At 37.3% G+C, this 21,603-nt stretch overlaps 1 protein-coding gene across 1 annotated transcript; it reads right to left on the bottom strand.

Moving 5' to 3' along the window:
* Positions 1-87: 87 nt before the first annotated feature.
* LOC104420109 (disease resistance protein RPV1-like) lies at positions 88-5,750 on the bottom strand. Its single transcript, XM_010032008.2, has 7 exons — positions 5,242-5,750; positions 3,758-3,936; positions 3,600-3,667; positions 2,823-2,969; positions 2,311-2,592; positions 1,209-2,214; positions 88-245 (listed from the first exon to the last, which is right to left on the bottom strand). The coding sequence occupies exons 1-7, from the start codon at positions 5,748-5,750 to the stop codon at positions 88-90; spliced, it is 2,349 nt and encodes a 782-aa protein (XP_010030310.2).
* Between the last annotated feature and the right edge of the window lie 15,853 nt (positions 5,751-21,603).

Genomic DNA, 21,603 nt, shown 5'->3' with positions numbered 1-21,603 from the left:
GACATCAAGAATGATCTGTCGATACAGTAATCGACTAACTGCCCGGTATATGAAAATAGGTGACGAGAAGAGACTGACTTGCTTACCTCAACTTGATGACGGTTGGCTGTAAGAATCCTTGTAGAGAACGGCTTGCCTAGAATCAGGCCATGATTTGAACCAATTAGAGAGGTATGAGATATTTGCAAGCAGAATAAGAATGCCAGAATAGTTGCATTGAACTACGGAGACAAGGAAGCAAACAACTAGAACAAGGTAAAGCAAAGATCAAGATAACAAAGGCATAGAAAGTTAGAATTTGTAAAGATTTGGGGAACTAATCAAAGCTATTGGTGCTTCAATTCTTTAAAAACTTAAGGTGAACATGCACATTAGATATATCATAATCGAACTTTTAAATGTACACATTTGTGCATGGGAAGACATACATCACAACTCAAAGTGGATAAACTTTGGACTTACAATGTAAGGAACGTGATGGTTCTGTCTAGAGACTGCTATAGACAGCGGCATACTCAGCAAGTATGACTATTAAGTATTCACTCTTTGTTTGTAAAGATCATAAGGCCCAAAAAAGTCATTTAACCTCTTACATCCTTCAATGGTGACATCACACTCGTTGGGTAGAGGTAGATCAGGCAAACTTTGTAGCGACTCACAATCTGAGATGATCAACCTTGTCAGCTTTTGTAACTTCAATAGATCAGGTAACTGTTCCATGGAGTCACATTTCCTAATTAACAAAAATTCCAGTGATTCCAATTCACCAACCCCCTCGATTTTGATTAGCTGTGGGCAATATTCCACATAAAGTCTTGAAAGCCCCTTTGATGTCGACAAACTTGAGAGACTCACAAGCGAATTGCAATGGACCACAATCAAACGACGGAGATTCTCTAGCTGCTGAAAGATGCCATCAAACTGAATCTCTCTTAGACAACATCTAGAGAGTGTTAATTTGTACAAGTTTCTTAGGTTGGAAAATAGTGACCTTCCTATCGGCGACTTTACATCTCCTAACCACAATTCTCCAAGATTGGAAGGGAGCCTCGTTAGAGCTTGAGGGTCCGCACAACATATGCATAGTAATTGAAGTCGAGAAAGAAGAGCCAAGTTAATCACGGTTGTAGGAAACATGAGATCTGCATAAGATAGTTTCAAGGCCTCCAATTTAGATAAGCTCTGGATCCACTCTATCTTTGGATTACCTTTTGTGAATTTAGAGGACTGATAAATGCCACCAAATATGTCCAAACGAACTAAATTGGTTAGGTTTGAGAGGTCGGGAATTGTCCGTGATGATTCAGATGAAAACTCTAACATTGTTAAACTTGGAGGAAGTTCTGGCAGCCATTCGAGCTCATCACAGCCTTGCAAAAATAGTTCATGGAGACAAGAAAGTTGCTTCATAGCTGTGGGCAATCTCCTAACTTTGGTCCATGATAAGTCTAGCATTCTCAAAAAGGATAGTTCCCTAATTTCACTTGGTATTTCCCCTTCTAGATTTTGACAACCTCTGGCGTCCAACTCTTCAAGATTCACAAGCATCCATATGCCCCTTGATAGCTCTCTTATTTGACTCCAAGATAGATGGAGAAGCTCCAACCTTGTGAGATTTCCAATAGAAGCAGGCAATTCTAGAATATGTGTTTGATCCAAAACTAACTCAAGCAATGACTCTAGGCCTCCTATTGAGTTTGGTAGCTCCTTTAACCGAGTCATTGCCAGGCTCATTTTCTTCAACATCTTGAGATCTCCAATGGAATTAGGTAGCTCTATGATTCCCGTGTCATCCAAATCCAACTCAAGTAGTGATCTCATGTTTCCGATGGAGTTTGGAAGCTTTCTAAGCATTCTACAACCAACTAAAGACAAACACTTCAAGCCTACAAGCTCTCCAATTGAATGGTGAAGTTCTCGAACACACATCCGTTCTATCTTTAGTGTTGAGAGGGATTTTAGACCACCCAACACAGAAGATACCGCAAATAAGTCGAAGTCTTTTTCTTCACATGCCTCTGGGATCCAGTGAGAATACCCGGAGACTTCCAAGTACTTCAAGAGCTCTAGTTTAGAGATAGAGCTATCGACAACTAGCAAGTGCGTACAATCTTTAATCACCAATATCTTCAATTTTGAGCAATTAGAGAAGTTAGGAGTCCTTCTTAAGGTTGTGCACTTAGTGAGATGTATGACTTTCAAGTTCTTGTTCGCCTGTAAAACGACTAAGAATTAGTGCTCAAAGGAAGGTAAATATTAAGGTCAGTTAGAAAGCCATAATGAAATTGTGTGTATTAAATGACTTAGTACCAGACATGGTCCCCATCCAGCCCAGTCTTCACTTATGTCGCTATTCGAAAGCTTGAGCACTGCTAAGTTATTGAAACATAGATTAGTCGCACGGAACTCAAGAGGACAAAAGCGCCATGAGAGCCAGGCAACCTTCGAGAAAATATTTCTAAAGTCACCCACAAAACCCACCCCTTCTAATTCCAATAACCTTAAATTGGGAAGCTTTGAAAAGCCTTCACTTGTGAAACTGTGCTCTTCAAAAATTGGTGTCAATTTGAGGGCCACCACATTGTTTGTTCCCTAGTGACAAAGAAAGCACAAGCCAACATCAAATTGCACAATCACGGCGATATGCAAGTTTGCATGCTTTCAAGTCCACCCTCGCGTGTGGAGATGATTGCTTTTGTGTATTGAAGAAATGGAGGGGGAATAAAGGGAAGGATAGAAGAAAGAAATGATTCTGAGTTACTTAGGCTAATTGCATTGCGTGTTGGTTTGTTAGAAGAAAATGGCAACCAGAACTTACATACCTTCCTATTTTGAACAACGTCCAAGGCATTCTTGGGAAGCCACAGCCTACTACGGTTCTCAGGCATTTTGACATCTTCTTGGCGAACAATCTCTCTTCCAAGATCTCGTAATTGATTATGCATCCACAATCTATCATCATCCACAATCTTGATTAAAGACATTCGTGTGAGGACGAGTATTGCACATTTTGGATAATACTCGGAAGTTTTCCACATATAATATGGATAGATTGCTTCTTCACCAATAAAGTAACATGCAATATCAAGAAAAATTTCTCTCTGATCATCCTCTAACATGTCATAACTTATCTTTAGTTTGTTGAGGACTTCCTGCTTGGGGACGAGATCTAACTTCTTCAGAGTTTCCTTCCAAATTGGTTTTCTTTTTGCAGCAAAGTGAGGAACCGATAACCTCGAGAGCTAAAGGAAGTCCCCCTGCTTTGGTGATAATTTCATGTGAAACATCTATGTAGTCAGCCGGAGGGGAGTCCCTTTTGAAGGCATGCTTACTAAAAAGTTGAAGGGCATGGCAAGGATCCAATTCCCTCATTTCATAAATATAAAAGACATTATTTTCTTGGTTCTCCTCTTCTTGATAGGCAAAAAATTGATGTCCCTTGTTGTAATAATGATTCTACTTCCAGGGCCAAACCAATCACAATTTCCTACTAATTTCATTGATTGGTCCCACTTATCCACATCGTCAAGAACAACAAGAATTTTCTTTTCACGAAATCTTTCTTTAATCATGCTGGTACCCATCCTAAAATCATACACCTCTATAGATTTGAGGTGGAGGATTTCTGATAGTAACTTCTGCTGCAATTCAACAATTTTACCACCATCTGCAAATTCACGAATATTGGAGAGAAAGCTACAACCATGAAATTGATTAGAGATTTGGTTAAAGACAATCCCAGCCAGAGTTGTCTTACCGATACCCCCCATTCCATGGATTACTAGGCAGAGAATATCACGAGAACCTTCATCTAAAATGTTGATGATGGCTTCCACATGATCATGAAATCCAACTATATGATCAGGGAGATTTCTCTTTCCTCTCGTTAGCTTGGTCAAAACCTCATCAATAATAAGATTGATGATTTTACCATGCCTGCCATATTAGACAAAGGTCTTGAGATAGATAGTTAATGGAATATCAAGTTGAGGAATGTTAATAACACAAAACTCGGTCTATATGTGCATTTGCAAGGTTAACCTGATAAAGGATTATTTTCCTAAGGAGAAGGAAACAAAACACATTTTTCTTGATCACACAAATTTCTGAAAATCTTAAAAATGGCTAGACTCTTCTTTAATGGGGAAATAATCGCAAATGATAATCATTCTGTTCTAGGAATCAATTTTGGGTAGAAATAGAGCTTTCTATTTTTATTCACTAGACAAGTTTCTTAGTGAAAATACATATTTGATAACCACATAAAATTGTTATTCTTGGAGTAAAAATTCGTTTGACTATGAGACAAAATTTCTCTTTCCCGAGCGGTGGTGGGAGAATGCGGCAAACCGATGGTGGGCGGCCAATGGGTTGTGATGGGTAGGCAACCAGCTAGTAGTGATGATGAGAGTTTTTATTTCTTACTTTTGTTCTAGAATTAAAAAAAGTAGAAAGTTTTTACTTTTGATTTCTATTCCAAATCTATTTTTGGATTAGAAATTTGTTCTAGAAATAGAAAAATGAAATTGCATATCAAACCATTAGAACAGAAAAATAGATAAACAGAAAAAAAAATGATTATAATGCACGCCCTGTGTTTTCCTGAATTTTTTACCTCCAACACCACTGTGATTGGAGGCTTCTATGTTGAGGTGACCTTACCATAATGTGAGGTAATTTATTTTCAGCTAACAATTTACCGACTTACTTGTTGTCCATCATTTTCATTAAAATTAAAGTGGACTTCATTTATAGTCAATTTCTATATTTCAAATTTATAGAACTTCTTGCGTTGTATATTATAGGGTGCTTGTTATTATTAACTTTGGAAATACTTTCATGATTTTTCTTACCAAATCCTTATACTTTTGATTTTTCTAATTTAGTTCTTCTACTAGCACAAGTTGTCTAATCAAATCTCTCCAGCATTACATAGCGTCACATTTAACTTACGCAGGCACGGAAAATGCCCAGGTATGACATAGACAACATTTTGTGAATGTGGAATCGTGGAATTGTATAAAATAGAACAAAAAATCATCCTGGTCCTCTAATAATCTTTTTCTTTAGTTTGGACCTTGAAAAATATTGTTCATCTCACATTATGGGTAGTTCGACACCCCCATCAGATGCATTTGATCGAATTGAATTTACTGTTAGGACTTGGTTAGACAATTCGTACAGATAGAAAGGCTCGATTAAATTGAATTAAAAGTGTACCATTATTCTAATTAACCTTACCCTTGATCCCTCAAGTGCCATCCCTTGATGCGAGCAACCTCAATGAGAGCCTCCTTCCAACGCTGCACTTGATCGCAACCGAACTTGTCTCCATGCCTTTCGAGAGCTTCAAAGTACAATCCAGTTTTCAGCTTCACATCATCGGGATCCACGTCATAGAAAATGGGAATGATCATTTTCTCACTTGTTCTTTTTCTCCAGCACTCCAACATGTACGCAAGTTCACGAAGACACCATGCACTAGAAGCATAATTTCTAGAGAAGATTGGCATGTAGATTTTAGACGAGTTGATTGCACGCAGAAGCTCTCCTCCTATCTCTTCACCTATTCTGATCTCTTCGGCATCTCTAAACACGTGAATCCAAGCTCTAACCATGGAGTGATAGAGGCAATCTGTGAAAGTTAGGCCTGTGTCTGGACCTCTAAAACTCAAGAAAACTTCAAATTCAGCCCCTAATGTCTCACTACCATCACCTCCAGCCGACGATGTGTCCCTCTTTCTCTTCATCCTCCAACAGAACCTCAGTTTCAAGAGAAATGTATGATGATTCTTCTCTCTGAGTTTTTTTTTTTTCCTTGCTTTCAAGTGTGACCTCGAGAGGATTTATAGAAGTGCCAATGGCGCAAAGGGCCCGAGTTTCTTTCCTTGCATTTTTCTTGGAATATTATAACAAAAGGGTAGGAGGTTTTGTTTAAGGGCACCATGTCCAACACATTTTTCACGTGGGTTTATTTTTGCTATGAAAACTGTGCAAATCTACCAAGATAAGAAATATGTGATAAAGAGAATTTTGTATTTTCTGATATTATATATGTGTATATAAATTGTCCCCTTGATGAAGAATACATGAGCATATTTACAAATTTTATAAAATGAATATTTAAGATAACAAGATATTATGATATAGATATGCATAATAAAATGAGATATAAGCACAATAGAGAGGATATGGAGAACTAAAGAAAATATGTTACTTAACATCCCCAAAGAAGTGACTGTAATTTGCAAAAAGATCCAAAAAACATGATGTGTCTTAGTGAAGAATCAGTAGTATGATCAACCGATGGTAGAGAATAGGTCCAACAAGCTATGTGAACGGTTTGGTCTACTGAAGAGGGGACCGGTTAACGTGTGTAGGCTACGCAACAATTGGCAGAGATGGTTGCAATGCAAGGCTAATCGCTTGTTGGTAAGCCTCAATATGTAAGCGGATGAAAATTGTGTAATATCTATATGTAAATTGTGTCTCACGATGAAAGTTAACAATGACCTATTTAAGGCTTAATGAAATGAATATACAAGGTAAAACATCATAGAATGAATTATAACCAATCATGGATGTGCATAGTCAGAGGAGATATATGCACAAACTGAGAGAGTTAGAGAATCAACGGTGTTAAAGATAAGTTAAAAATATGATGAGACTTTCCATATCTTCCTCATAGAAAATATATGCACAAGCAACACGTCCTTGGATTAGCAAGTCACTATGGTGAATTATTCTCACTTATCAAAAGAGCCAATAAAAAATATCGGGGCGGCTGTTTTAAGGGGTGAAGAAATCGCCATTATTCACGAGATTAAGAAATTAGTTCACCTTGTGAATAAATCTCAAAATAATTTGTAACTGCACTGTTTGACTACGACTTATCTCTTATGAAGAGACTTCAATCAGCATCTTGGTAAAGCTATAATAATGGGCTGTTTAATTTCGAAATTTCAATTCGTGAATAATGAGAAATAGTTATAACTCCATCCAAATATTTTTGTAACGGATACAAGACTTTGGTCATCCTTCGTTGTCCATTTTAGTTATGAAAAAATAAAAAGCCATAAAGAAAGTTGGCTCTGGCGGACATCTCCGAGGAACTCAATTTTGTCAAGCCAAAAAGAAGAGGACGCCTTTAAGTCAAGGCTCAAATCAATTGCTGGGGCCATCCGTTGCCGTTGGAGACGACTTGAGCAAGATGCACTCGAATGGGAATAACTGTTTTCTCCAGGGTCCGGGGTCCTTTTTCCTTCCCCACCAAGTCCTTGTCCATGGACCTAAGTAAGTCCTTAAACTATTTTGTTTGAACTTTGAAGTGTAAATTTCGAGGATATTTCCTCTTAGGTGTGGAAGAAATCAAGGGGTCTCTGATGGGAAATGTAGACTCCACATCCTCTTTTGGGAGAAGGCTAGTAGCCGCCCATGCCTAAGTAAGGAGATGGAACTTCAAAAGATTCCTACTAAGTTGATTTGTGCTTCGCACAATATCTGTTAATCGACTTGTCGGCCAGGTATCCCTAGTTAATGGGCACTGTGCGAAGTCCTTGTCCATGGTTGTTTTTCCTCCCCCACCAATTTCTTGTCTAGTCCCACTTCTTTATGTCATTGTTTTCATGGTAACTTATTATAAGTTTTCATTTAAGACAGAGTTCTTTTCGGCTAATTATCGCTGTCACTCTTTGCCCAATGCAAATCATCTAAAAATCAATTGCATTTTGGATGGAAGGAAACAAGAAAAGACTGGGAAGGATTAGAGGAATACATTGGTTCATAAGTCTCTCCCAAGATATCCTTCTAAGAGTAGGTTTGGTAATACTTTGTTGAGGAACTTTGAGTTCTTGAAAACCTTTCACCAAATGCAAATGTGTTTGTTCAAATAATTTGAAAGCTGGTTTGGCAAAGGCGACACATTTCTAAAAACTTTTATCTCAAAGCCAGTTCGTACCAGCATTGGCATTCCAGTATTTTCGAAACACTAGAAGCTAGAGTTAATGAATTTTTCCATTCCAATCTTGTCTTTATTAACACTTTCGTATTCTTGTTTTGCACTCAATCGTCTCCCAAACCATGTTGGTCCAAATTGTCGCTGATAGTCGCCGAAGGAGGCTTAGGTTGCACGACCGCACCTTACATGAGGCTACACGACTTCAAGCGAAAATGGTTGATGGTCGCGTTTTAGCTGCCATTGCCAAGGGTCGCGCTGACCTCAATTTTGCAAATCTGGATTTACGGAGGAAGTGGCTGGAGTTTCTTAGATTTAATATTCGCGATACTCACCTTTTGTCCAGATTTTGCTTGCCTAAGGTCACAAGACCAAAATGACCCGTCACCTGGGATCATGCAACTCTAGCATCAGCTCGTCTAGAGCGCATAAGGTTAGAGCCCCAATGGTCGGCATCGGCAGCCCGTCACCTAGGTTCATGTGACTTCGACATTGGCTCACCTAGGATCGTGCAATCTTAGCGACCCATTGGTGCGGGACATCAGAGGCCCTATGGTCCCAAGTTAGCTCACCTGAGGTCACAAGGCCGAGGCGTCGGTCACTGCCGGAGCTGGGGTCATTGTCGCAATGTGTTTTTTGCCCGAGTTACAACTGTCACCGTTTCTTTTTTCTCTTTTTTTTTTTTTATTGGGACTGTCACTTATTGCAATCTTTCTTTTTTGTTTTTTCTATACACTTTTTATATTTAGTGAAAATCATTCAACCTAAAGTCCTCTGCATTTATGCAAAGACTTTACCCAAATGCTCTTCCAAACATCCCATAAACATGAAGGAATTAATGTATTATTTACACAAAGAAATATTTTGTCCCATTTATACTCCAATTTTATTTATAGTTTAAGATGGATAAAAAAGATATTTTGGTCATAATTTGTTCTTTTTAATGCATCACTCGCTAACATCGAAACACCATAATAAATCACTATTTTCACCTCTTCACTTTTCTTTTCTCTATTAATTAGTATCATGCCCATGCGATGCATTGATTTTTATATATAATATCACAATAGCTAATCTTAAGATATAAACTTGACAGTTACATTATCCTTGTACTTTATAATATCAATTTCTTTCTTTGTATATGATAAATTTAAAAGTTATTTCAAGTATTTTTAAAATATCAAAAAACTTTGTATTAGACTCAGAGAATAAGTTTGTTTAGTAATTTGTGTTTTCTTTTATTTTTTATCATCTATTTTTTGTGACTGTTACATTTACTTTATAATATCAATATCTTTCTTTGTATATGATAAATTTAATGGTTATTTCAGCATTGTATTTTTAAAATATAAAAAAAATTCCTTTGTATTAGCACTCAGAGAATAAGTTTGTTTAATTATTTGTGTTTTCTTTTTTTTTAGGCATCTATTTTTTAGATTGCTTTATTTTGATAAAAAATTAAAATTTATACTTAATATATTACTAAAATTTTAGAGATTGGCCACGATAGGCACGCCAATGTTGGACCTTCGAGCAACAGATGATACGAAGTAATTGTGACCCCGCCCGAATGTCAGACTTGTCAGTCCCTTCGTGTCTTTTTTTCCCCTGTAGAAGAAGAAAAAGGCCGAAAAGAAAGGTGGCTCTTGCGGACACAGCTCATCGGAAGGGCCATTTCCAAAGCCGTGTCGAGAGGGCTGAACTGGTTCCTTTTCTGCACGCGTTGGAAAGAAGAGCGACGCCTTTTTAAGTCAAGCCAATGGCTTCAAAGTTGGAGACGGTGCAAAGGACGACTTGATTGAGGAGAGCCCTCCGATTGGAACGAGGGTTGTTCTCAAGGGGTCCGAAGTCCTTGTGTCAAGCCCCACTTCTTTTTTGTCTTGCCGGTTCCGCGGTAACTTATTTCAACGTTTCGTTCACGGCACAATCTCCGCCATCTTCTTTTCGCGACATAAGGATCTCGACTCCCCGGCCCTCTTTCCAGACAAAGGCCTCGTCACGTCCCTCTCTTCTTTATCGTACTCTTGCGATTAAGTCATTTTAAGATTCCCCACAAGATGAATAATTCTTGGGTAGGTAGTTATTGGGAAAATTACCAAAAAAATCTTAAACATATTGCAATTTTTTTAACTCAATCCCAAACCTTTTGTAATTGTGTGAATTTAGTTTTCCGCTTAACAGTGACATGTACAATATTTAAATAATATATATTTTTAATTTTTAATTTCTTTTTTCTTTTTTTTCTTCACTTCCTCCGCCTTCCTCCAGCCGGTTGCCAGGTAGGTCGGCAGTCCCTCATCGGCATTGGGCCTCTTGCGGCCTTTGGCAAAGGCTACCAATGGTTGGACGAGGCTCGACCTCTTTGGATCTAGTGAAGGTGGTGCCTCACTAGAGGCCACTCGAAGGGCGAGACTTCACATGACCTCTTACCTAGGTGAGCCTCGCCAGCCATGAGCAGGTCGTGGCCTTGTCGCCTTTTTGACGCTTGCCTCTCGCTGTCGGCTAGAGGGAGGATGAAGAAGGAGAAAAAAAGAAAGAGAAAGAAAAAGAAAAGAAAAAATTAATAACAAATTCGAAAAAAAAAATATTATTAACATATTGTTCATGTTAGCATCGGCCGATCAAAATTGACTAAATAAACTAAATTGTTATAATTATAAAAGGTTTATTATTGAATTGACAAAAAAAAAAAAAAAGAGTTTATGATTGAATTGGAAAAATTACAATAGGTTTATGACTTTTTTAGTAATTTTTCCAATAATCACTCATTGTCCTTTGCAAATCACCTCTTCTAGCAATTTTTAGACGTTCTTTTTTAAGGAAAGAGATGGAAGAAAATAAGAAAGGGCTTTGCTAGCATAATAGTATTTGGAATACCATGAGAATAATAATTTATTATAAGCAACAAATTCTTGAAAAAGTGAGTTCCACAAAAATATATAATTATTTGTAATTTGATTTTTTGTTATCTAGAATAAAGTATTATTCTCACAGTACATTAAATACTGTCACACAATCATTTATCAATAAGAAAATACTAAGAAGGATTGTGAAATCATATTGCTTCCTAAAACCTTCCCAAATCTGTCCGTTTGAATTTGAGGCGATTTTACCAACAAAAGAAAAGAGGCGATTTCAAGGGTTAGCTTTTTACTAAAAAAACATTATTCTTTTTCATTTATATCCTTATTTTATTTGTAGTGAAAGATGTGTAAAAATATATGTTTAGATCAACATAATTTGTTAAGAAAAAATGTCAGAAAAATCATAAGCCTATTTTGATGGTGCTAATTTAGTCATGACTAGCATCCACATCAACAATATTTGACCAAAATTAGCTTGAATTAGTTATAGGTCAAAAGATTTATGACTAAATTGATACAATTAGGTTTAGAATTAAATTGACACAATTAAAATCGATTTATGACTTTTCTAAATCTAATATTTTAGATTCATCTCTCTCAAGCATCAAAACAATATTATAACTCAATCTCTTCAACTCTTTGCTTTTTCTCCCCCTCTTTTACCAAGTATAGGCACACGTGATGCATGAATATTTATATATAATTTCGTGATAACTAGAGCCGATTTACAAACTTGACGGTTAATTCATCCCTGTACCTTTACAATATCAATTGTTCTTTTTTTGCATCGTCATTGTTTGGAGTGACGATCTCTCAACTTTCACATCTTAGCATTTTGAAGTTTGTGAGTGCTAACCATATTTGCACACTCAAATTTACAAACTCCAAAGCAAAGTGATGATGGTTAAGATAAGTTAACGAAAGATTGAAAAAAGAAATTTACGATGCAATTCACGATTTCCCACGAAAAATTAAGAACACCCGGACGTTTTGAACTTGCGATAATTCAAGATGACCTATCATTTTAAAAGAATGCTAGTAACTATTGACTACTTAGATATACAAGAGAATTATCATTGTTGAAGAGATACTACAAGGTACAACCAACCATAGAAAATTAGAAAAATACTATGTGATAGTATCCTAAAGTCATAAAAATATGAAGTGAAAGTTACCAAAAAAAATCATAAATCTATTGCAATTATGTTATTGTTAATTGAGTCCTAAATATTTTACATTTGTATCAATTCAATCCATCCAACCAATTTTGGCTGAAAATTGTTGGAATATACTCCAAAGAAAATACAAACTGTTTGTTGCAATTAGAACATGAAATTGGAGGTGAGGTACGGATATCCGAATCTCCTTAAGGGAATTAATTCCTGCCAATGGTGCTTCGCAGAATCACGAACTATGCCTCCTAAGATACAACACATCGAACTTGTTTGGATTAACACTATGCAAATAGGACTCAGTCGAACCGTTCAATTGAACCAGTACACTCACAAAAATCAGAATAGTAGAAAAGTGTATCAGAGCCTTTTTGGAATCGAGTCGGAAAAACCAAAGACTGTTATGAAGCTCTGTGCTCCCATCTATTTATATAGATTTTTAGTTCATGTACAGAAGAGATACATGAATTAAATAGATGCATGTATCCATGAAATTCATGAATCAAGAGATACATGAATTCAAGAGATTCACGAATCCAGAGATACGTGAATTCAAGAGATTCGTGAACTCAATAAATATATGAATTAAAAGATACATGGATCTAGGAAATTCATGAATTCAATAGATACGTGAATAGAAAAGTTTAAGAAATTCATGAATGCAAAAGAGATACGTGAATAGAAAAGACGTATCTTAATTTATTGGCATTCGTTGATCCATTAACCATAATTATAACAATCCCCCACATTAATGGATCAACAAAACATTTTTGACTTGAAGGAATCTGAGCATACCTGTTGAAATACACTGCATCAAGATAGGTAGCTTTCACCTTGAACATTCTTTAGTGAAAGCCTATCGGACTTACTTAACTAGTTGATGGACTAAGCCTTAAATCGCCACTTGTTTGTGTAAGCCTAGACAATAAACCTCACACAGAGTATTTCCAATTCAAGATTGGTTCTCGGTTGTGTTCATTCTTTTGACCCTGAACCTCTCGGGATTCATGTGTGCTTTAGAAAATCTAGCCTTTAAAGATTTTCATAGAGTCGGCCAGCTCCACGCATATAGGTGCATTACTATTAAATATATCCTACCATATCTTACTTGGATGTTATATTCCAAGTTATAGGAATCATTAAACGCATAGCGTGCCCTTAATAACGCTGTAGGAAAGCACTGTTGCATCATAGGAATGGGAGACAGTGCTTACACTAGAGTTTCCAAAATTTGCGTTGTCCTATTGAACCTAGACCATGGGATCTCCAATCGCATAGGTTAGGTTTCCACCCTGGAATCTCTTTAGTTGGTTAAGGCTCTTAAACCCATTCCCCTCGATGCGCAGTTTATCTGCTCTTTTGACAAACCTTTTGTCAGCGGATCCGCGATATTTTCCTTTGACTTTACAAAGTCTATAGAAATGATTCCATTTGAGAGCAACTGCCTTACGGTGTTATGTCTACGACGAATATGTCTAGACTTACCGTTATAAATCACATTATGCGCCCTTGCAATTGCCGCTTGATTATCACAGTGTATGCAAATTGCAGGCATAGGTTTTGGCCACATTGGAACATCTTCTAAAAATTGTCGAAGCCATTCTGCTTCTTCAGCAGCTTTATCCAAAGCAACAAACTCCAATTCCATTGTAGAGCGTGTTATTAGAGTTTGTTTAGAGGATTTCCATGACACTGCAGCACTTCCTAGCGTGAACATATATCCGCTAGTCGATTTCGATTCATCAGAATCTGAAATCCAGTTGGCATCACAATAACCTTCCAAAATAGCTGGATATTTGCTATATTGTAGAACATAGTCTTTTGTCTTTTTTAAATATCCTAATACTCTCATCAAAGCATTCCGGTCCTCATGACGGGTTCTTGGTATATCTACTCGGTTGCTTACCGAGTACGCAATATCGGTCTAGTGCAATTCATGATATACATGATGCTGCCAATTACTTGAGAGTATTCTAGCTGTCTAACACTATTTCCAGTGTTCTTTCTTAAAATTAGGTGTGGAAGAAAAGGATTGTTTGCATCTTTAATGCCAAATCCTTTAAATCTCTCAAATATCTTTTCAATGTAATGAGATTGTGTTAAACCTAAGCCATCGGAATTCCTTAGAATTCTGATGCCGAGTATAACATCTGCAACACCTAAATCTTTCATCTCAAAGTTCTTCTTGAGAATGTTCTTGGTGATTTTGATGACCTCAATGTTATCTCCAAGAATTAATAAGTCATCTACATATAGACAAATAAGTACATATCCAACTGAAGTGGATTTAGTGTACACACATTTGTCACACTCATTGATTCTATACCCATTTTGAATTATTACCCGGTCAAATTTCTCATGCCATTGCTTAGGAGCTTGTTTAAGTCCATACAATGATTTGACAAGTCTACACACTTTGTGTTCTTGTCCTTTGACCTTGAACCCTTCAGGTTGTTTCATATAAATCTCCTCGTTGAGATCACCATTTAAGAATGCAGTTTTCACATCCATTTGATGTATTTGCAAATTGTATAGCGAAGCTATAACAATCAACATCCTTAGATGTTATTCTTGTGACAGGTGAATAAGTATCAAAGTAATCAAGACCCTCTTTTTGTCTAAACCCTTTGGCTACAAGCCTAGCTTTGTACTTATCAATGGAACCATCAGCTTTTAGTTTTTTCTTGAAAATCCATTTACATCCAATTGGTTTATTTCCAGGTGGAAGATCAACCAATTCCCAAGTATGGTTACTTAGGATAGAATGGATTCCATTGTCAATAGATTCTTTCCAGAAAAGAGCATCTGGAGATGACATTGCCTCTTTATATGTTTGGGGCTCACCTTCTAACATGTATGTTAAATAATCAGGTCCGAAAGATTTTTCAATTCGAGACCTTTTACTCCTTCGAAGTTCGGCTTCTTTGGCCACAACTTCATCATTCTCAGATTCTGATTCTCTAAGCCTTTTCTGAGAAAGTTCTCCTTGATTTCTTTTTGCAGGATATATATCCTCAAAAAATTCGGCATCCCTTGATTCTAGGATTGTATTGACATGAATTTCCGCATTTTCAGATTTATGCACCAAAAATCTATATGCGCTACTATTTTGAGCATAACCAATGAATATGCAATCCACCGTTTTAGGTCCCAAACAAGTTTGTTTCAGAGGAGGAATCGCTACCTTGGCCAAGCACCCCCACACTTTTAGAAAATTGTAGGATGGCAACTTTCCATTCCATAACTCGTATGGAGTTTTACCTGCTTTTTTGTGGGGTATATTATTAAGAATATAATTTGCAGTTAAAACCGCCTCCCTCTACAAGTTCGAGGTAAACCTGAACTTAAAGCATGGCGTTAGCCATCTCCTTTAATGTCTTGTTCAATCGTTCGGCAACTCCATTTTGTTGTGGAGTATAAGGTGCAGTCGTTTGGAGAATTATTCCAAAACTAGCACAAAACTCTTTCAAATTGATTGAACTATATTCTTCTCCTCTATCAGACCTAAGCACTTTAATTCATTTATCAAGTTGGTTTTCAACTTCATTTTTATACTTGACAAACATGCTCATAGTCTCATATTTGCTAGTTTGTAAGTAAACATAGCAAAATCTAGTACAATCATCCACAAATGTGATGAAGTACTTCTTTCCATCTTTACTTTCTACAAACTTTAAATCACATAGATCACTATGGATTAATTGTAGAGGTTCACTTGTTCTTTCAATGGATTTGAAAGGTTTCTTGGCAAACTTGGCCTCAACACATGTCTCACACTTGTAACGGGCATCCAACTCAAATCTTGGAATTAATCCCAAGTTTGCTATTCTTTTCATTGTACCATAGTTTACATGTCATAATCTACCATGCCATAGATAAGGAGACACAACAGTGTAAATTAAAGACTTTTATTTATTAATAGTCTTTGGGTACACATACTTTGAGTTTACATCAACCAGCCACATTGACCTTAAACAGGTCATTACACAAGTACCATTTCCCCACATACATCCCTCCTTTTGAAAGTACAAACTAGTCAGATTCAAATACAACTTTGAAACCCTTCTTGACAAGTATAGGGCCAGAAATTAGATTTTTCCGAATATCTGGTACATGCAGCACATTCAGTAGGGCGACCTCCTTGCCAGATGTAAACTTCAGGATCACCTTTCCTCTTCCGGCGATCTTTGCTGATGTAGAGTTAGCCATATAAAGCTTCTCATCTTCTTCAGCCTTCTCATAAGATGAGAACATGTGTTTATTTGCACAGATGTGATTTATGGCACCCGTGTCTAGCCACCAGCCATTAGTATTCGACACCAAAGATGCTTCAAACATTACCACAGCAGACAGTCTCTCAATATTGTCATGCTCTGTCAAATTCAGTTGCTGGGTTGCACCTTCGTTCTTGCCTTTTTTCGGGCGCTTCTTGCAATCCTTAGCACAATGGCCAAACTTGTTGCATATAAAACACATCCCTTAGAATTTCTGGAACTGCTCTTTCTGCTTGCCTTTTCCTTGAAAAGACATCTTCCTTTTTCTATCTTGCTTGGATTTGGAAGATTCCACAACGTTGGCATTTGGCTCAGAAGAAGGGTTCGCACTCCTTCTATTGTCCTCCTCGATTCTAAGGCGCAGAATGAGATCTTCAAGGCTCATCTCCTTCCATTTGTGCTTCAAATAATTTTTGAAGTCTGACCAGCCCGGAGGTAGTTTCTCAATCATGGCTGCCACTTGGAATGATTCACTAAGTATCATTCCTCAGCCGAGATGTCACTCAGAATTAATTGCAATTCTTGAACCTAACTCATGACAGATTTAGAATCCACCATCTTGTAGTCCAAGAATTTGGCAACCACAAATTTCTTGGTGCTAGCATCCTTAATTTTGTATTTTTTTCTCTAAGGACTCCCATAACTGTTTAGCAGATTCAATATTACAATAAACATTATAAAGAGAATTCACTAAACAGTTAAGGATATAATTTTGGCATAAGAAGTCCCCATGCTTCCAAGCCTCCAATGCACCGAACATCGTGACATCTTGCTCATTTGAACTAATTATCGGGCACACCTCCGATAAATATTTCGTCAAATTGAGCATGGTCAGATAGAAGAACATCTTTTGCTGCCACTGTTTAAAGCCCACTCCGGTGAATTTCTCTGGTTTCTCATTAGCTGTAATTGGAGGTGTTGCCATCACAGTAGGCAAAGTTCATTGAACTATCCCTCCAAAAACGGAGCCAAAAGCCATTTGGCTTGTACTGTTCTAAAAAACAGTTCTAGGCATACCAGTCGTATGACTTGTACCCGCACCACCAAAATTGGTGTTAGCCCAAGGGCCTGTAGCATTGGCTGCTACAAATTCAAACCCTGAGGGTTGAACATCTTCCATGGCAACGGTCGAATCGACCATAGGAACGTCTCCAGAAACATTTGGGACATTGAGGGGCACTTGGTTGTTTCCAGCCATCTCAATAATCTGACAAGAACAACAAATAGTGAGTGAGATAATTGCCTTATGATTGTTGGAATATACTCTAAAGAAAACACAAACTATTTGTTGCAATCAGAACATGAAATTGGATGTGAGGTACGAATATCTGAATCTCCTTAAGGCAATTAGTTCCTGCCAATGGTGCTCCGCAGATTCACGAACTATGCCTCCCAAGATACAACACCTCGAACCTGTTTGGATTAGCACTATGCAAACAGGACTTAGTTAAACCGTTCAATTGAACCAGCACACTCAGAAAAATCAGAAGAGTAGAAAAGTGTATCAGAGCCTTTTGGAATCGAGTCGGAAAAACCAAAAACTGTTATGAAGCTCTGTGCTCCCATCTATTTATAGAGATTTTTAGTTCACGTATAAAAGAGATATATGAATTAAATAGACGCATGTATCCACGAAATTCATGAATCAAGAGATACATGAATTCAAGAGATTCACGAATCTAGAGATACGTGAATTCAAGAGATTCGTGAACTCAATAAATACATAAATTAAAAGATACATGGATCTAGGAAATTCATGAATTCAATGAATACGTGAACATAAAAGTTTAAGAAATTCATAAATCCAAAAGAGATACGTGAATAGAAAAGACGTATCTTAATTTATTGGCATTCATTGATCCATTAACCATAATTATAACAAAAATCGCCGACTTTTTCGCTAGTAATCATATATAGCCTGGTCAACATTGACATTAACAATTTTCGATAATATTTTAATATTTTTTGAATATTTTTTTCTTTTTTATCTTTCTCTGTTTTTTCCTCCCTTCTTCCTCATGCCAGTCATCGGACCTCAATTAGCCATTGGTGAGAGTGAGCTTGCCTTGCCTCTAGCAAAGTCGACCCTCGCAATGATTGTACCCTGTGCAAGGATGGAGTCCTAGAGTCAATTGAGCACTGTTTTGGAGCTTGGGGTCTACAATCTTCAAAAACCCAGCAGACGCTTATTGGGTCGAACCCGTTTTGGAGTCCCCCGGAGCCCAGGCTGCCGAAAGCAAACTTCGATGGAGCCATTATGATGGGAAGAGAGGAGGGGCCCGGCGGCTTTTGTGTGCCGAAACCACCTGAGAAGACTTGTCGATGATTTTAAATATTCCATCCAATATTTATTAATGTCCAGATATAACATTGATTTAAATAAATAATATTCAAATGATTGTTTGATTTGCAAGATTGCATTAAAAATAAACTATAGAAGTCATGAAAACTATTCACGACTCATCGCCTAGGCTTGCCACCACCCTTGGACAAGGAGTGCGAGCAATGCTGCACCGAGTCATACACCGTGGACCGGAGAATGCTGTTGATCATAAGATTCCACCGCTGGCCCAGAAGTCCTGCGGTGAGGGCCTGAGGTAGGGTTCATCAAATTGCCGCTCGAGGTCAAGCCCTAGGGTGGCACAAAGCCAGGGCGACGTAGATGGCGAGCACGAGCTCCAATTCCCAGTACATGTAGAAGCCATAGAGAGCGAGGATTGTGTATATATGCAATCTAGACCTGTAATCATAAGCGTGAAAAATTGAGACCGTAATAAAAAACTTGATCACCACTCGGGGGAAGCAGAGTGGGTTTTGGGGATATTTCAGGGTGGGTGAGTCGTGAGTGTGGACGAAGCAGAAACAAGTAAGAAGAGGGAGAGAGAATGGGAAAAGAGGGCAAAATCTGCAGGAATAACAGAAGCTTTTGCCCAGATTTTAAAATTGAATTTTCTTTTTCTTTCCTTTTTAATTTTTTTTCAAATTTCAAATCTTATCCGAGTCTATCTCACTTTTTAAGTGAGATTTTTTTTTATATGAACTATATTCGGATTTTGCATCACTCCAAACATCGATTAGGATAAAAATGATCATATCCGGAGTTTTATCCGGCCCATCAAATCCAACATAATAGAAGACTAATAATCCTACATGTGATGAATCTATTAGCCATGCAATTATACACTGTTCTATAAAATATATCTGAAATAGGGTAGCCAAGAGAAATCTAGAATTCTAGTAAAAGGAGGCGATGCAACTTTTCTTTAATACTTTCCCTCACCGATTACTCATTTCTCAATGTGGATTTAGCGATCATGTTGAGCTGCTTTTCAAATCTTTGTACTTTGTAGTGCCAAAATATTATGAAGATTCAACGTTGAAATTTCTTCACAAAAAGATTTAACTTTGGAGAAAAACTTACTCACTGTCATATTTGATTTTGAGATTGAAAGTATCTCATTCTCCAACCATTGCAATTTGGCATAGTTCGTCCTCACAAACAACACCATCAAAGCATTCTACACCTCCTTGGCCAAGTCTTTGTGCTCTCGATGCACTATAACAACTTATCTTCAACAGTCACTGCAAGAAGTTAGAGCACCTCACCAGCTTTTATCTTGCACTTTCTCAGCTTGTTAGCATCCATGGTGCTATGATATTGCCACTGCCAACTGTACCACACAAGTCTTGACTTAGCAGATAAAATTTTATGCTAATACTCCAATTATAAGGCACGCTTAGTTGCTTGAAAATTATGTCAGAAGTATCGGCTAGAATATGGTGAAAACTTTAGCCGAAGACAAAGGTAACTATAGTGCAAGTCTACTAGCACTAGCAGCAATCAAGTCACAAAAGTTATGACAAATGGATTTGAAGTTAAATCGAGAAATATAAATAAATAAATATATGCAGCAGCTAGACGGTTTCAAGAGTAAGACTCATCCAAGTTATTTCCGCAAATTAAATATAATGCTTTATCGTTTAAAAAAAGGCCCCGAGAACGTGGTACAAGAAGCTTGCAGAATTTCTGGTGCGAAGTGGCTGCTCAGTAGCGCCAGTAGACTCTAGTTTGTGAAGGGAGAATTCAATAGGCTTGCAATAGTACTGACCGATGTTGATGACCTAACCATCATCGAATATGATGGGAATGAGATATCTAATCAAAGCCAATCTCTTTGTGCAGTTTCAAACAAATGAGCTTGGAGAACTAAAACACTTCGTAAGACTTGAGGTTGAGCCAATCAATGAAATTTTATCTATATGTCCACAAAATTATGCACGATATCTCCTAGAGAAATTTGGGATCTTGAAATGTTTTGGTTCTCCATGCTCCTTAAGCCGTTCAAATAGGTCGAATAAGATGGAATTACAGACAAACAGTCAGCTCATAAAAATGAAAACCCTTCGAAACAGCATAGGAAAACACAATGGACAGAGAACCAGCTCAAGTTTTCGTATGTCCTCAATCAAAAAGGGAAAAAAAAACGTTTTTCGTATGTCATCAAACAAAAGAAAAATTTTCAATTTTTTAATGTTATTTTAAATACCAGTTTTAATTTTAGTTTTGATTTTTCGAAGACGTGGTGTGTGCGCGACAACCAGAGCTATTGCTGCTTTTCAACACCTTCGACCCTATTTCATAACGGTAGTAGTTGCTGTCCCATTCCGAGCTGCTGTCTCGGATTCTTCGAATGAACACTTACAAGATCGAAGTTCGGCCCAAAACTAAACTCGCTTCCCTTTTAATTTGTACCTCTTAATGATGGGCCGAACAGTTTTATACTCTCTTTTTCGATTTTCAAATATTGGGGCATAAAAGAAAAAGCTAGCTCCAGATGAGACAGCAGAAGCATTTTCTTTGTAAAAAAATTATATTCATTATTCAAAAGGATATATGAGAAGTACATAATAAAGCTAAATCAAGATACAAGGATGATCAATACAGCACCGGGCTAAGTATATATTCATTTCAGAAGAACAAATAAAATAATTGGCAGCCAATAACTCGATCTCGTTTCATCATTAGTGATGAGGACACGTTAGAAATTTCTTCTCTAATAATTATGACATTGCTAGTTGGCGTTATGCACCCAAGTTCAACTTCCTCTACATAACCGCCGTACAAAGATAATCAAAATAAGGTGAATAATCACAGATCTAACTTTTGAAAGAGCAATTTTTTGTAGCTTAGCCAGACGTTAGAGCTCCTGTGATGAAACTAGAAACGAAGGACCTGTAAACGGATAAAACATGGGGATATCGAATCCTCAAAAACATTATTAAATTCCCATATCTAAATTGGGAGAGAAGAACTTCTAGATTCAGAACTAGAATAAGAG

This window comes from Eucalyptus grandis, chromosome 9 (assembly GCF_016545825.1).
Source record: "Eucalyptus grandis isolate ANBG69807.140 chromosome 9, ASM1654582v1, whole genome shotgun sequence".
Taxonomy (NCBI): Eukaryota; Viridiplantae; Streptophyta; class Magnoliopsida; order Myrtales; family Myrtaceae; genus Eucalyptus; species Eucalyptus grandis.
This window is presented reverse-complemented; position numbering and strand designations above follow the sequence as displayed.

Coding starts and splice junctions, on each gene's coding strand:
- LOC104420109 (XM_010032008.2), bottom strand. CDS start 5,750: ATGAAGAGAAAGAGGGACACATCGTCGGCTGGAGGTGATGGTAGTGAG. Junction 2,593..2,822: donor ACGTTGTTCAAAATAGGAAG/GTATGTAAGTTC, acceptor CTTTGTCACTAG/GGAACAAACAATGTGGTGGC. Junction 2,215..2,310: donor CTGGATGGGGACCATGTCTG/GTACTAAGTCAT, acceptor GTCGTTTTACAG/GCGAACAAGAACTTGAAAGT.